The sequence below is a fragment of the Lytechinus pictus genome, chromosome 8 (genome assembly GCF_037042905.1).
Source record: "Lytechinus pictus isolate F3 Inbred chromosome 8, Lp3.0, whole genome shotgun sequence".
In the NCBI taxonomy this organism is placed as follows: Eukaryota; Metazoa; Echinodermata; class Echinoidea; order Temnopleuroida; family Toxopneustidae; genus Lytechinus; species Lytechinus pictus.
Window position 1 is genome coordinate 7,448,714 of NC_087252.1, and position 15,394 is coordinate 7,464,107.

The 15,394-nt window shown below is 38.1% G+C and overlaps 1 protein-coding gene across 2 annotated transcripts; it reads left to right on the top strand.

The window, feature by feature from the left end:
* Nucleotides 1-1,651: 1,651 nt before the first annotated feature.
* LOC129266377 (histone-lysine N-methyltransferase PRDM9-like) lies at nt 1,652-12,777 on the top strand. Of its 2 annotated transcripts, none has more exons than XM_064103488.1 (5): nt 1,652-1,897; nt 4,677-4,999; nt 5,281-5,927; nt 7,283-7,535; nt 8,586-12,777. In XM_064103488.1, exons 2-5 carry the CDS (start codon nt 4,705-4,707, stop codon nt 10,091-10,093), a joined length of 2,703 nt encoding a protein of 900 aa, XP_063959558.1. In that variant the 5' UTR covers nt 1,652-1,897; nt 4,677-4,704; the 3' UTR covers nt 10,094-12,777. The 2 variants fall into 2 exon arrangements, with proteins under 2 accessions (XP_063959558.1, XP_063959557.1); XM_064103487.1 differs by lacking the exon at nt 1,652-1,897 and adding an exon at nt 2,692-2,792.
* Nucleotides 12,778-15,394: the final 2,617 nt, after the last annotated feature.

The window sequence follows — 15,394 nt, forward strand, 5'->3', positions numbered from 1 at the left end:
CAGGTACCAATTATTTTCGTGTAATCCATAAAGTTTTCAAAATATCCCTTTTCAGGTCTGCTGATTGTCAAACGTCAAAACGTTTCAGCTATTCAGTGTATAAAAAAATTATAAGGCTCGCAATTTGCGCTCGCATTAATAGTTAAAAACATATTAACTGATGCACCTTATTTATAATTACAAAATTGCTTGAAATGTTCAGTTTTCAGGCCATTATATTATCAGATTTCGCGCCCTCATTAAGCATTAATGAATAAGATATCAATTTAATAATTGAATTGTCCCCTTTGTTTCATCTCGCGCTTAATAAGAGGAATAGGAAGACAGTCATCATTTTCATATGATGACATGTCCTAAGGATGTCCTATGTCAAAACTGAAAGTAATTATAATGAAAAATATCAGCTCTTTATTAAGTGCGATCCATATCCACCTCACAATTTTGAGTGCTTGAAATATAGAGCTGTAATTGACTCTTTTTTTCATATCGAAATATCAAATAGTTTAAGCTCGCGCTTCGCGCTCGCTTTGATTTTCATGATAAAGATCATTTATAATGCCTATATAGATTCTAGGTCTAAATATGAAACACGAAACAAAGCGCGCATGTTTATTCAGATACTTAATTAAGTTAACTTGTTCTCTATTTCAATCATTAATATCCAGTTTCAGATCACAATATCAAAAAATTTCTGCTCGCGCTTTGCGCTCGCATTATAAATGTAAGGAAGATCCCCAGAGTTCTTTTCATGCATTTACAAAACATGAATAGAGTGTCTAGCTCGTTCAGTAGGTCGAAATTTTCCATTGTTTAGTTATATACCTATTCTGTTTAAGTCACAAAACATGCTTAGAATTTCCATTCTTTAGGTAAAAATGCCAAAAATTTTTAGCTCGCGCTTGACACTCGCATTATTTGATTTTTTTAGATATGGAACGTCTTCATGGCTAACTGCATGAAATCTTTAACAGGTACATATCCATCAGTTCATTTCTGCTCGCGCTTCGCGTTCGTAGTAATTATTTAGTTGCATACACACTTTTTTAGGATAACAAACATTGCCCGGAATGTTCAAATTTTAGGAAAATATACATAAGATTTTCAAAAAAAATTAGATCGCGCTTCGCGCTCGCATTATATAAATAAGGATTACATTATATATTTATGTTGATTTGTAAGAATAAAACTAAAAGTGACTATTAGGACTACCCCTTCAAAGAAACCCAAAATCATCTTCGAGCGGCCGATCTGGGGAAAAAAATGGCTAAAAAAAATTTCGGCCCCCCCTATTGGCGAAGGCTGGATCCGCCCCTGCCCTCCCCCAAAATTTCCCCGGGATTTCAATTACCTTGTAAAATTTCTAAACATATTTGCCAAAAAACTGCTACCAGATCACCCCCCCCCCCCCCCCCCCACAACCCTTATCAACATTCAACATCGTAATGTTACCCCCCAATAATAATACACCAACCTGGTGGACTGTACTTTAACGGATGATGATGATGATGAATAAAGCCATGGTCACATTTGTTCTACGGCGGCCGTACGGCGAGTCGAAAACAGCCGTTTTAACATTTTTTGTCAAACTACATATAGGTGGTTTGAATCAAAACTGATAAAACGGCTGTTTTCGACTCGCCGTACGGCCGCCGTAGAACAAATGTGACCATGGCATAAAGCTTCTTTTTTTTGGCGCAGCTCGCGCCCCTGATATACGTGTGTGTGTTCACTCACTTCACAAGTTTAACGACCTTGTGCTATCGGAGCTCAAACGATATAATACAAAGACGACATAGAATTTGATCGACAGCTATCGTTTCACAAGTCTCCATTTTGGAAAGTGAACAAGGGTGTGGGCGACTTCTTCTCCGGCGCAGCCTCAACTTGACTAAATACGGTAAGGACTAAAAGTTAAGGCTACGGATTTATCAAAATTCCAAGCAGTGTGTATTTCGATTTTCTCGGTTTTTATTTCTTAATATGTATATTAGAGGTCTAGTGTTGATTTTGTGTTTTTGTGTCTCACGATTCCACGAATGTATGCATATCTCTTGCGAAGTTGTACCTGAATGGCGACACTTTGCTGTGTTCCCACCTGTATGTTTTTGTGTGTGTGAATATGTCAATGTGGATGAGTGATCATGGCAATGGCAATGCCATTAAAAGGCATGGGATTTTTTTTTAACAGACGTAGACTGTCTTCATAGTCTAAATATTGTTTACTTAAATTTAAGGGGTAGGCCTGCTCCAAGCTAAAAATAATTTGATTGGAACAGATAAACAAAACAAACACAACAGTCGACACTCGCTGAAAATTTGATCAAAATCGAACAAAATAACAACTATGTTGGCATTGATAATGAATTAAACCAACAAAAATAAAGAGATGGTCCAGACTGGATATATTTTTATTTCAATAAATAGAGTAAAATTCACAAAGCAAAATGCTGAAAATTTGATCAAATTCGGATAAATACTAGCGCTAGCAAAGTTATTGATTGAATTAAATTAAAGATTTGCATTATTTCGGTGAAACAGTTCTGAGTATAGGCATGTCTTTATGAATATTTATTAGGTGGGCTGATGATGCCACATCCCCACATGTTCTTTTTAATTTTATTATATGTAATTAGGTTTTTTCAATTTTATTATATGTAATTAGGTTTTTTCAATTTTTTCTACCAAGAACTAAAACAATTGGACTGACAAGTGACAACTGATTAAAAGCATTGCCATTAGTTATTTATTGCTGCAACTTATTTCATCATAATGGATACACATCATTTATACAGGTATGAAAAAATGAAGCATTTGTGATTTCATGTAATAACATAAGAAAAGGGAAAGTGGGGATGTGACATCATCAGCCTACCTAATCATGATGATGCACATGTAACTGTTTTCACATAATATTGTTTAACTTTAAAATTCTTCATTATTTGTTATCCAATTTTGATGAAATTTTCAGCTTTTTGCTCTGTAAATTTTACTCTATTTATTTAGATATAAATATTTTCAGCCCGGACCATCCCTTTAAGTCTAGATCTATATAGACTTGCATCATGATCATATGGTCATTTTGGACTGTCTTGGTGAAAAAGTTGTGTCATTCAATTCTGTGCATAACTTTATGAATATTCAATGGGCAAATTGATGATGTCATACTTGTATTTTATTACATGAAATTATGTTAAGACTCTATTCGAGTTTTGTTTTCCCCAAAATTGTATTGAAAACTGATAATGAATGATAAATTCTCGCCAGCATTTATTCCCCATTCTTCAAATCATGTTCTTGCTCTCACAAGAAAACACATGTACCGTAATATATTAAAAATTACATGTATCAACCAAAACTAATAAATTGGTAAAATTTACTATAGTACCAAGCTAATGCTTTGTCTTGCCTGCATATCAGAGCGAGACTATAGGCGCTGCTTATCCGACAGCAACGGCGGCTGCGTCATCAACATTGATTTAAAACTTTAATCAAGGTCAAGTTTTTGAAATGTCATCATGACTTGGAAAATAATATGTGGACCTATGTCATGAAACTTGGACATAAACGTAATCAAGTATCATTGATAATTTTGCATGAGTTTGAGGTCAAAAGTCAATTAATTAGGGTCAATGAATTTTGACCCTGTTGGGAGTATCAATCAACATTGAAATCTTAACCAAGGTTAAGTTTTTGAATGTTCTCATAATTTTGAAAGTATATGAACCTATTTCATTAAACTTAGACACAAGGGTAATCAAGTATTAACAATTGTCTTGGAGGGGGTTCAGGTCACATGATTAAAGGGGTACTCCAGGCTGATAATAATATGATTTGGACAGATAAAGAAAAATCAGACAAACAAAACACTGAAAATTTGATCAAAACCAGACAAGGAATAACATAAAAAGTATGGCATTTAAAGATTTGCATTATTCCTGTGAAATAATTCTAGGCACATCATCATGAATATTCAATGAGCAAATTGATGATGTCTATCCCCACTTGTTCATTGAATTTTGTTATATGAAATCGTATTTATTTCTTTTTTCCTTTAAGAACTACAAAAATGTGTTAACGAATGATTTAGTGCATTACATATTCATTGCTGCAACTTCTTTCATTGTAAGGATGACCTATCCTTCCAACATGTATGAAACAATTACGATTTCATGTAAAAACATATTAAAGAAAAAGGAAAGTGGGAATGTGACGTTATCAGCCAACCTAATGAAAATTCATGACAGCAAAATATTGCTAAACTTTAAGATTTGATAACTTCGTTATTTGATATCAGATTTTGATGAAACTTTCAGAAATTTGCTCTCTGAACTTAAATATTTTCAGCCAGGAGTACCCCTTTGAGGTCAAATGTCATTTAGGGTCAATGAACATTGACTATGTTGGGATATTCTTTGAAATGTCCTCTGAACTTTGAATATTTATGGATCTAGTTTATGAAACCAAGTATCACTGATCATCTTGCATGAGTTTCAGGTCACATGATTAAGGTCGAAGGCAATTTATAGTCAATGAACTTAATAGTAGGTTGACATATAAAAAAAAATTGTGAATCATCTTAGTTGATTTCAAAGCCGACACTGTTGCTATATCAAATTGCGTAATGCAGGCGAGACTGCCAGAGGTGTTTCATTTGTTATGTTTATCCCTTGCTGCAGATTTTGCAAATGGTCCTCGACTGAAGTCATGGATCCAGGATACAGAGAGAGACAGGGCTACTATGGGAGGGATCAGGACCCACAACAGGATATCCGGCACCACCAACAGCATCAGTTGCAACAGCAACAGCCACAACTCCTACCGCATTATGCCCACCAGTTGCCCCACCACCAGTCCCTGTTGCAGCCACACCTGCCACCGCAGCATCAGTTGCATCACACACAGCCAGCCTTCGTTCTTGACCAGGGTGATCAGGTCAGAGGTCGTGAAGACTTTGCGGGCAGGCTGACAGGATCGGCTGTCTTACAACAAATGTTGCCCAGTGAGTATAGATTTGGTGTAATTCATAATTTGTCCATCCTCTATGATATTTACTGATTGTAGAATCATATCATTTGAACATTTGTAATGTAGACTGGCTCGATAAATTACACACTAACATTAGACTCATATGCTAGCCTTGGGTCAGGAGCTGTCCAATGGGCTGACCGTACCAAAAAAACCTTGTTACATCACCCCAGATTTATAACAAATACATGTCGTTGGTGACCCTGACTAGATAGGAAATTGCCCTTCTGTTCATGGTGTATTTCTTTCTTGCAGGTAGTGGACAGGTGCTTGCAAGTAGTATGCATCGCGGTCATCCCCACTTCTCCGAACACAGTCATGCTCAGCTATCCCATCTAACCAGCCAGGCAAGCTATGTCCCACCAACCACATCAACTCAGTTGATTGTAGATGCTTCGGCCAGTGGCAGCCAGGCTTTCATGTCCCCTCAATCCCCCACACAGCAGGATTCGTCAGACGAACATGATGTGGAAGAAGAAGTGGTGGAGGAACCAGTTGGTAGCATGGTCATTAACGAGAATGTCCGCGTTGTCACCGTCTCTGAACCACAGAATGCCCGCGTTGTCACACTCCCAGAACCCCAGTGTGAGCCAGTCTTGACTTCGGCAAGCAGTGCAGACATGGACACTCCCAAGAAACGGGCAGTGCGCCTAGCCCTCGCAGAGACGCAACAGAACGTTCTGACTGCTCCACAGAACTTGTTAAGGCGGGATCTGCAAGTTGTGGACCAGGATATATGGAAACCTGATATCCCGATTGGTCTGTCTCTGCAGTTCTCTCTGGATGGGAAGATTAGTGGGCTACGTTCAGAGCGGTCTTTGGAGAAGGGTGCCAGATTTGGACCTTTCAATGGCAAGCTGGTCGATGAGGCAGTCGGTTTCCAAAAGGACTCCTCTTGGGAGGTTTGTAACTCGATACTTTTTTGGGATTGTGGCAGAATCACAATTTGTCAGAACCTTACCCACCATATCAGCCGTTTTATTTTCAGAGATTACATTACAAATAATCAACAATTTTCAGTGGATGACATATATATACACAGTCAGTCGGCAAGCCCTGAAAAAGTAGCTCTTTTATCCAAGTGATATTTATGACTAGAGGGTTTTTGCATAGTTAATGAGCATGGTGCGAACCAAAACACCTCTTTTTATTCGGCCATTGCTGCTCTAAATATTGACCAAATTTCATGTTTTTGGTATCTTTGTAAAGAAGAAGAATAATTCTTTTAGGTCATGTGTTTGGATTTTTAAAAGGATGTTGTAATATAGGGAAAACTTTCGATCTAAAACATGAAACAAAATAATTTTTTCATGCAAGAAAAGTTGTTGTTTTCACACTTAATTTCTGTTTGAGCACAAATGATTTTTAGATCATGATACAGCTGAATATTTAAGCTTTGATATGATATAATTTTTATAAGAAGCTGTATTTTAGATGGGTCAGCAGCCAGCTTTTCATAGGCCAAGTACATTTAGCAGCTCAAAAAATAGAATACTGTGCTCTGATTGGTCATAGAGACCACACACCCACGCAAATTCCAATGTTCCCCTCACTGGGCATCTGCGAGGTCACACTCACCATGTGGTAATCTCTTCAAATTACCCGCGCCTGTTGTGTTGAAAACATTATTCAGCCAATCAGAACTCTGGATTTTATGTTACTCAGAAATTTCAGAAATCTCGTCTTGCATCGTGATGGAAAAAGCTGGCTGCTGACCCATCTAAAAGATGCCACATATCAAGAGTGACATTGTAAGAAAGTATAGAGTTTGAGCTTTCTGATGATATAAATAATGTTGGTGCCTAAAACACAAAATGTTGCACAATTTGCAAGTGAAAACAGAGGAAGAAAATTCTTTTTGATGCATCTTTTCAGGTAAAAAATTCACTTATTTATCAAAATATTTCATTCAAAAGAAATGACCAATATAAAAGAGTAACATTTACTCTTGCCCATGGTACAAAAATAATCAATATTACTCAAGGAGAAAGTGGTTAAATTCTTTGAGAAAGAAAGTCTCACAATTCACGAGATTTTGCAGGGACATGAATTCAGCCACGAGAGGACTTGGATAAATCTTGCTTATTTGCTCATTAACACAGGGGCTTGCCGACTGACTGTACATGTTTAAAGTGAATGAAAAACTGCAAAGAATCAAGAAACTTGAGACATACTGGTTGAAGATGAATTGGATGAGATCATTGTAGTATAGATGCTTGTAATATAATCTATAATTTTAAGCCCATTGTCATTTCAGCTTTGTATGCGGGGGAAGGTATTCTTCTACGTCGATGGTCAGAACAAAAGTCACAACAACTGGATGGCTTTCGTTGAGAGTGCCAACTCCGAAGAAGAACAGAACCTGGAAGCATTCCAGTCCTACGGGGATATTTACTTCAGAACCACAAAGGTCGTTGAACCAGGAAGTGAACTGAAGGTGTTCTACAGTGACGAGTATGCTAATCATGTCGGCTTCAAGAAGAAACTGAGTGATCTGCAGTTAAAAAGTGGTAGGATTCTTAAGAGTTTGTGGTGTTTAGTGTTTCACATTGCTGGTTGTTGCTATCTATTTCTACTGTATTTTTAAAAGGGAGCTTTTAATAATATGATAGAATGAACGATGACAGGGATGTTTGCCTCATGTAGAAGTTCATCGCTCATGTCACCATCAGGACTATTAAAGGGCAGTAAGCATGTGATTCTTATATGTTGATCTGTTTTTACAATTTTGCCATACTCGGTATTCAGCCTAGATTTCAGGCATGTAAACTACAAGTATTCCAGAGTTAAAGGTCAAGTCCACCCCAGAAAATTGTTCATTTGAATAAATAGAGAAAAATCAAACTAGCATAACGCTGAAAATTTCATCAAAATCGGATGTAAAATAAGAAAGTTATGGCACTTTAAAGTTTCTCTTATTTTGCACAAAACAGTGATATTCACAAGTCAGTGCCATGTAAATGATCAGTCGATGATGTCCATCACTCACTATTGCTTTTGTTTTTTATTGATTGATTTATACATGATTTTATTTTTTACAGATTTGACAATAAGAACCAAGTTGACTGAACCATATAGTATTAAACAATGCTAATTCCACATGTTCAAGAGGAATTAATCATTGTTTCACTTGACAATGAGAAGAAAAATATAATATTTCATATAATAGAATACAAAAGAAACAGTGAGTGGATGACGTCATCAGTTTCCTCATTCGCATACCAATCACGATGTGCATATAACTGTTTTGTGACATGAAGTGAAACTTTATTAACTTTCTTTATATTTTACATCTGATTTTGATAAAAATTTTAGTGTTATGCTTGTTGGATTTTTCTCTTTTTATTCAAATCAACTTTTTGTTGGGGTGGACTTGTCCTTTAACAAGATCATGTTCTGTGATGTTTTGGTAACAGTTGACATCGATTTCATAGAAATTCTCTCATTTGTCACAGCGACTACTTTGAGTTAAGCGTTGAATTTCAAAACCTTGCCGCAAAAAAATAAATGTAGGTACTATTTAAGATTTAAAAATGGAGATTTCTTTACACTTTCCACAGATTCTCAGGTCTTTCCCTGCGGTTCCTGCGACCAATCTTACCCTTCAGCTAAACGACTTCTGAGGCACTTGAAGATCAGTCATGACCCTGACAGGGCCAATGATTTACGTCCTGTTTTGACGTGGCAGCCACGTACCAATTCAGAGAATGCTGAGAATGAGAAACCTGTCATTGCTAAACCGGTCAAGTCTTCTTCCCCAACCAGCAAGAAGACCCAGGTGTTGACCACAAACAGTTCCAGCATGGTCGAAGAGAGGTTTATCTGCACGACTTGTGGCAAGAACTTCCTGACCCGTGGGAGGCTTGCTGCCCATGAAACCTTCCATGATTACAGCGAGGAACACATTTGCAATATATGCGGCGAAAGCTTTACCAACTCCAACACTCTTGCCAAGCACATGGTGACCCACAAGGCCAAACCTTACAAGTGCCAATCCTGCGGGAATGCCTTCACGACAAGAAACATGCTGAGTCGCCATGAGAGGCTCTCGCACACGTTCAACCACAAGTGCCGGGTGTGCGGGATGCAGTTTGTGAAGAAGCGTGAGTGTAATAGGCACGAAAAGATTCACCCAGATTGGAGGAATTTCAGGTCTGTGCAAATTAAACCTGAAAAACGGTCAAGATTGAAAAAAGTGGTTCAAAGCGATGAAGATGATGATGTTGAAGAAGGGGAGTTTGATTTTCTGAACACTAATGAAGCAAAGGAGGTAGTTGAGGCTCAAGAGGAGGAGGAAGAAGAAGAGAACAATTCAAACCTTCCGAAAGACATGCTTGGGAAAAGAGTTAATTATTATGATCGACCAAGACCTTATAAATGCCAATTTTGTCCAAAGCGGTATCTCTCAAAGAAGGCTAAACTTGATCACGAAGCTGAGAGACACACCAAGAAGTGCCGCTTCAAGTGCACGCACTGCCCATCAGTATTCGCAACTGAGATTCGATATGTAGAGCACGTGAAGCGGCACATCGAGAACCGTCCATTCCACTGTGCCCTCTGTCCCATGACCTTCGCATCGGAGAGTGCCCTCAAGAACCATCAAGGAGAGCACACTGGTCTCAAACCCGTCAAGTGCGACATCTGTGGGAAAGGTTTCCGGACGCGTCACTTCATGACCGCCCATAAACGCAGAATGCACAAGGTCCAACAGATGCGATTCGCCTGCTCCTACTGCAACAAACCCTTCTCCGACAAAGGAAACCTCATCAAGCACGAACGGCGCCACAAGGGCATCCGACCTTACGTCTGTCTCATCTGCGGTCAAGGTTTCACCAGCAACTACTGCTTAATCTCCCATAACTACACACACACCAAAGAGAGGCCCTTCCAGTGCCCGCATTGTGACCAGAAATTCACTCTTAACCAGCATCTTACAAACCATATGTACAAGGAACATACTTCGCATGGGAAACCACAGAAAACCCAAGCTCCTGCAACTCAGAATGCAGCCACCATTCCTGCCACTCGACTTGTCAATGTTCCAATGCAGCCACAAATGCAGCTCTAGCTTCTTTATGATGAGCACTGAGAAGTACCGTTTGTTATGGTGGAGATGATTGTCTCTATATTCATTTACCTCATTGTTGCTCTGTCAAGATTTGTGAAATCAATATCAAGAATGAATGAATCCATTAGCTAATTGAGCCAGACCCACTAACACAAATGTTAACAATCAATTCCAAACTATTGCAATTTTATAAATTATGAAAATTAAGGTCCATTTTATTTATATGGGTTACTGAAAATCTTCATTAAAAGAAAAAAAAAGTTGGATGGTTTCATTAGGGTTGTTCGTGTTGCGTCAAACAATCCTTTTTTTAACCATCCCACTAGTTGTAGGAAACAGTGCCCTATCTTGCCATTCTTTAGCTTCCTCATATAATCATTTCCAAGAAAGTGCACCCAGATCAGTCATTTGTTTGCTTTCCCCCAAAGATATTTGTTTATACATGTATGATTATTATTATCTATTGCTTAGTAGTTTTGTCTCGCCCACCAGAGGTGAAGGCGAGACTAAGGGATCGAAATGTTGTCCGTCCGTCACAAACCTTATGACACATAACTCCACAACCGTAAGTCACTTTTCAACCAAACTTGGATGGTAGAAGTACTTAGGCGACCTGTATGTTATGCTGCAGTCGGAGGTCTTATGGTATGGTCAAAGTTCATTTTAAGGTCAACATTAAAGTTTATGTGCAAGACTCTTATGACAAGTGTTATTCCATCCCAGTCATTTCACAATGAAGTTTTGATACAATTCTGTTGCGTGCCCTCTGGTTATTTTCATAAGTGGGCGAGACACAAAATCGCTTTTGCCTTGTTTGGTATTTCTTTCATAATTCATTCTCATATGACCAGGGGAGCCTTCCATGAAAGAAACTCAACAGTGATTTTTCACTGGCTATTGTTAAAAGCTACTGAAATCCTTGCATCTGATTGGCTCAGAGCAAATAATTCATTGAAAATCACTGACAAGATGCTTTATGAACCCCTTCCTCCCTAGAATTAAAGTTGATCTTTATAGGGACTAATCTAACTTGAGGAAAATATTTCACCAGTATTCTGTACAATTCCTTCTGTGAAAGCTGCTACATAAGGAACCACTTTCCGAGCTGCTAGGTTTACTACAGGAAAGATAAAGGCTCTGACTTTTGACAAGATACCTAAAAGACATATTGGCCCATATTCTGAAGTCTGGTTTTAAGTTGTTGTTTAACTATGGAAAGCCAGTTGGTACATAAATCTCTTAACAGTAGAGGTTCAATGTATCAGCTCATTTGACTCCCAAAGCATTGTAAACTGCCTGGGAAGGATAAGTATGACAATTGCCTTCACCATTAAAGAATTAGTAAAGAGCACAGTAAATATGACAAGCATTCACTGTAAACAAAATTTTGAAACTTTTGGCTTCCCATAATTTTAGCACAGAGTTAGACCATGGTCTAAGTTAAACTCGACTTCAGAATACGGGCCATTGAGTAGTATTCGTACAAAATACACTAACTTGCCGCAAGCCCAGCGCCCACTATGCGACGGGATTGCACTAAGCCAGTCCACATATTGCAACAGCTCTGCAATGTGCTGTGTAACAATGACAGTTAATTGTCTCCATGGCGCCTCTTCTTTTACGTGTGTGTTGTCTGCGCTTCGGCATCGCCGCGAATTGGCCATGAAGTCATTGTCTAGGGCAAATCGGATTGGATGAGATTAGCAAAATCGCAGAAAGATTTGACATGTCAAATGTCTGAGATTTGGTCTGCGATCCTACTGCAACAAAGCAAGTCGCAGTTGCAGCATGTTGTAGGTTGGTGCACACTCTGTGATTTTGTTGCAATGGGATCTCGGTGCAATAGCATCGCATAGTGTGCGCTGGGCTTTATATATTCTTGATTTTTGGTAAATGATCTTTCTTTGATGAATTTTTGCAGTATTTTGAACGAAATCAATCTGATGTGGCGGTAATTTTGGTATAAAAGGAAGGTGGTCAGGTGGATGCTGCCCACTTCCTCAAATAATGAACCACAAAGTCAATAAAAACTCACTTCTTTATAATTTATATGTCATAACATTGTGTACATGGGACAATATATGTATAGCATGTGAGGGTACATAGCAAATTGCCATGGTAAACGAGGAAAATGATATCCTACTTTACAATCACGTTATGTCAGTAATGACTACATAATTTATATTATGTGTACTGTAATTTGATTGCAAAACTCAACAATTGATTGTATTCTAACCTGAGATGATTCAGTTACAGTTGTGCGCCAAAGTTAGTGAACCCCACCACAAAATGCACTCCTTCATGTTGAGTGTTGAATGGAGACAACAACACTACAATGTTCGGCGAGCCCAGAGAAACAAAGTTTATTGAATGAAATTTTTTATCCCCTCACTTTACAATTAGACATATACATGCATGTAAAACATGGCAGAACTTGAACACTTTAAATATGTCCATTTTCTGCAGGGGCTCACTAAGTTTTGAGCACCACTGTATCTATTTTTGTTTTTTTATAACATGTCCTGTTGATATGTTCTGTACAAAGATTCTAGTGTCATTTGCCATCTTTATCCTACTCTAACTTGTACAATTGTATGTATTTTATGATTGTAATGTTCATGCTGTCAATGTCTGTGTAACAAAGGCCAAGATAAAAGACTAAATTGTTTTTATTCACGCAACAATGTACATTGTATAGATCTCTGTATTTATTTCATTTCAAATCTGGTGACAGACCAGGGGTCCGTAACACAAAGGTTAGCGATTGATCGCTAATTTCAAAGGACAATTCTGATTGGTTCATAGTCAGTCTACTTAGCAAAATGCACATGCAACGATGATCTTAATTGGTCATTTTATTTAGCGATTAGTCGCAAACCTTTGTGTTAAGGCGCCCTGGTGGGTATTTCATAAAGCTGTTCGTAAGTTACATTTTAGAACAACTGGTGATCCTTTCTTGTGGAAAATTGGACATTCATTGGCGATGGTTAAGCGCGTAAGAAAGGTTCACCGGTCGTTCTTAAAGTCGCTTTTAACTTACGAACAGCTTTATGAAACAGCCCCCTGGGTTTTAGAGTCGCGAAATGTAGATTGATGCTATGGGAAAATGCGTTTGTGTCCTGAGCGTTGAACCTTCAACTCTTGAATGCAAGGTCAGGAGTCCCCACTTCTTCTTTGCTCCATTTGGGTGGGGAGGGTTTACTGTCATTACAAGTTGGAAATCATCCTTCCACCTTAAACAACTTGAAATATATCTCATTTTCATGATAGTGTGAAAATATGAATACCCTTCTACATGTATTAGGCTGTTGAAAGCAGTGGCAGATCCAGGGGGGGGGGGCACATCCTACTTGTGCCCCTCCCCCTTTTGTAAAGAAAAATTGAAATTTGTAATGTAAAAATGCCATTAAAACAGAAGTGTGCCCCCCCCCCTTTTTGAAAGTGCTGCCCATTTTTTTTTTTTGCCTGTCAAAGTATTCCTCAGAAAAATGTGCCCCCCCCCCTTTGGAAAATTCTGGATCCGTCCCTGGTTGGAAGGTATTCCATTTTCTCATGATTTTGACAAATTGATATCCTTTTCACTGTATACGATACTTTGCTTTGCCTTGAAAGAGCCCTTTTTTATGTACTTCTTACAGCATGATATCAGACCAGTAATGATAGCTCTCCCTCAGGATATAAACGTGGCTCTCCTTAAATTACAGTATTTTAAAGTTAATCCAGATAATCTATATGCGCATGGTTATTGACCAACTAAATGTAAATAGATGAGATTTAAATCGTGAAAATGATATAGGTCAATTTGCAGTTTAACAATTAAACTTCAGGATTTAAATCTAAACTTGCAGAGAGGATGTGAAACGGAAAAGAAGGGGAATCTTGCCATCCATTGGAAAACGTTACATATCCATTGGGTACTCTTTGCATACATGTTTCATACGCTATATATCCATCGAGCATCCGTCCACTGTGATTTCATTGTTCGCCCATTTTGTCCATTCTCTGGAGTGGATGAAAACGGATGGAGCCACCCTGAAATTTTGCTTGTCCGCTGTATCCGTTATGAATACATGTGGACCAGGCCTTAACATTTCATAATGTATGAACAAGCATTCTTATTTTGATATTGATAAGGATTATTTGATTTGGTTTGGATTGATCTAGGACATTTAGAAGGATAGGAACATGATGAATTCAGCAGAGCAATGAAATATTGGAGAGAATGGGGTTGGAGAGGGAGTAAAGGTATGTGTGAGTAAGAAAGAAAGAGAGAGAGAGATTGGAGATGGAGAAAGAAAGAGAGAGGAAAAAGTGGGAAATAGAGAAGGGTGAGAGAGAGAGAGAAGGTGTGTCATCGTCAACATCATCATCATCATCTCCACCATCAGCATCACCACCACTACCATCAACATCACCACCACCATCAGCATCACCACCACTACCATCATCATTATCAACATCACCACCACCACTACCATTATCATTGTCAAAATCATCACGACCACCACTACCATTATCAACATCACCGCCACCATCATCACCACCACTACCATCATTATCAACATCACCGCCACCATCATCACCACCACTACCATCATTATCAACATCACCACCACCATCATCTTTTTATTTTCATTGTTTTACATAACCCTATGTACATTCCATTTACAATTTGCTTATCTTTATTTTTATCACAACTTTGGGTATTTCGCTCAATATGAAAGGTTTAACATGGTGTTTCAACGGGTATTAAAAGGTTCTCAAGACCAATTGTCACTCACTTTCCTTGATCAGCCTAAAGATATTGATTTACCTTCATGTGAGATATGAAAGAACAGCTGAGGTCTAATCATCTTTCATCTTGATGCAGGGTCATCTTCTGGACATTTTGACAGGAGTGTTAGATCAAATTTTAAGTATAATTTTTTCATTTGCTACATTTATTTTGATTTTTTTCTTTTTCTTCTTTTTCTTCTTCCTCTCCTCATTCTTCTCCTTCTTCTCCTCTTTTTTTGTTTCTTCCTCTCTTCCTCCTCTTCTCCGTCTTCTTCCCCTTCTCATCAATAATATATTATTATCACTATTATGATTATTATTAAATTCTTCTTCTTCTTCTCCTTCTTGTCTTCCCCTTCTTCTCCTTCTTCCCCCTTCTCATTCTTCTTATTATCAGTAATATATTATTATCATTTTTATTATTCTTATCATAATTATTTATATTTGGAGGGTTGGGCAGATAGTGAAAAGGACCTTAAGTTAACGTGGTAGTACGTTAATTTAATCTTTGGATATTTGCAATGT

Bases quoted from the DNA above. Each gene is read 5' to 3' on its own strand.
- LOC129266377 (XM_064103487.1), top strand. From the start codon at position 2,770: ATGGATACACATCATTTATACAG. The intron at 5,928-7,282 runs GTTTGTAACTCG...TTGTCATTTCAG, and splicing joins AAAAGGACTCCTCTTGGGAG to CTTTGTATGCGGGGGAAGGT. The intron at 7,536-8,585 runs GTAGGATTCTTA...CACTTTCCACAG, and splicing joins TGATCTGCAGTTAAAAAGTG to ATTCTCAGGTCTTTCCCTGC.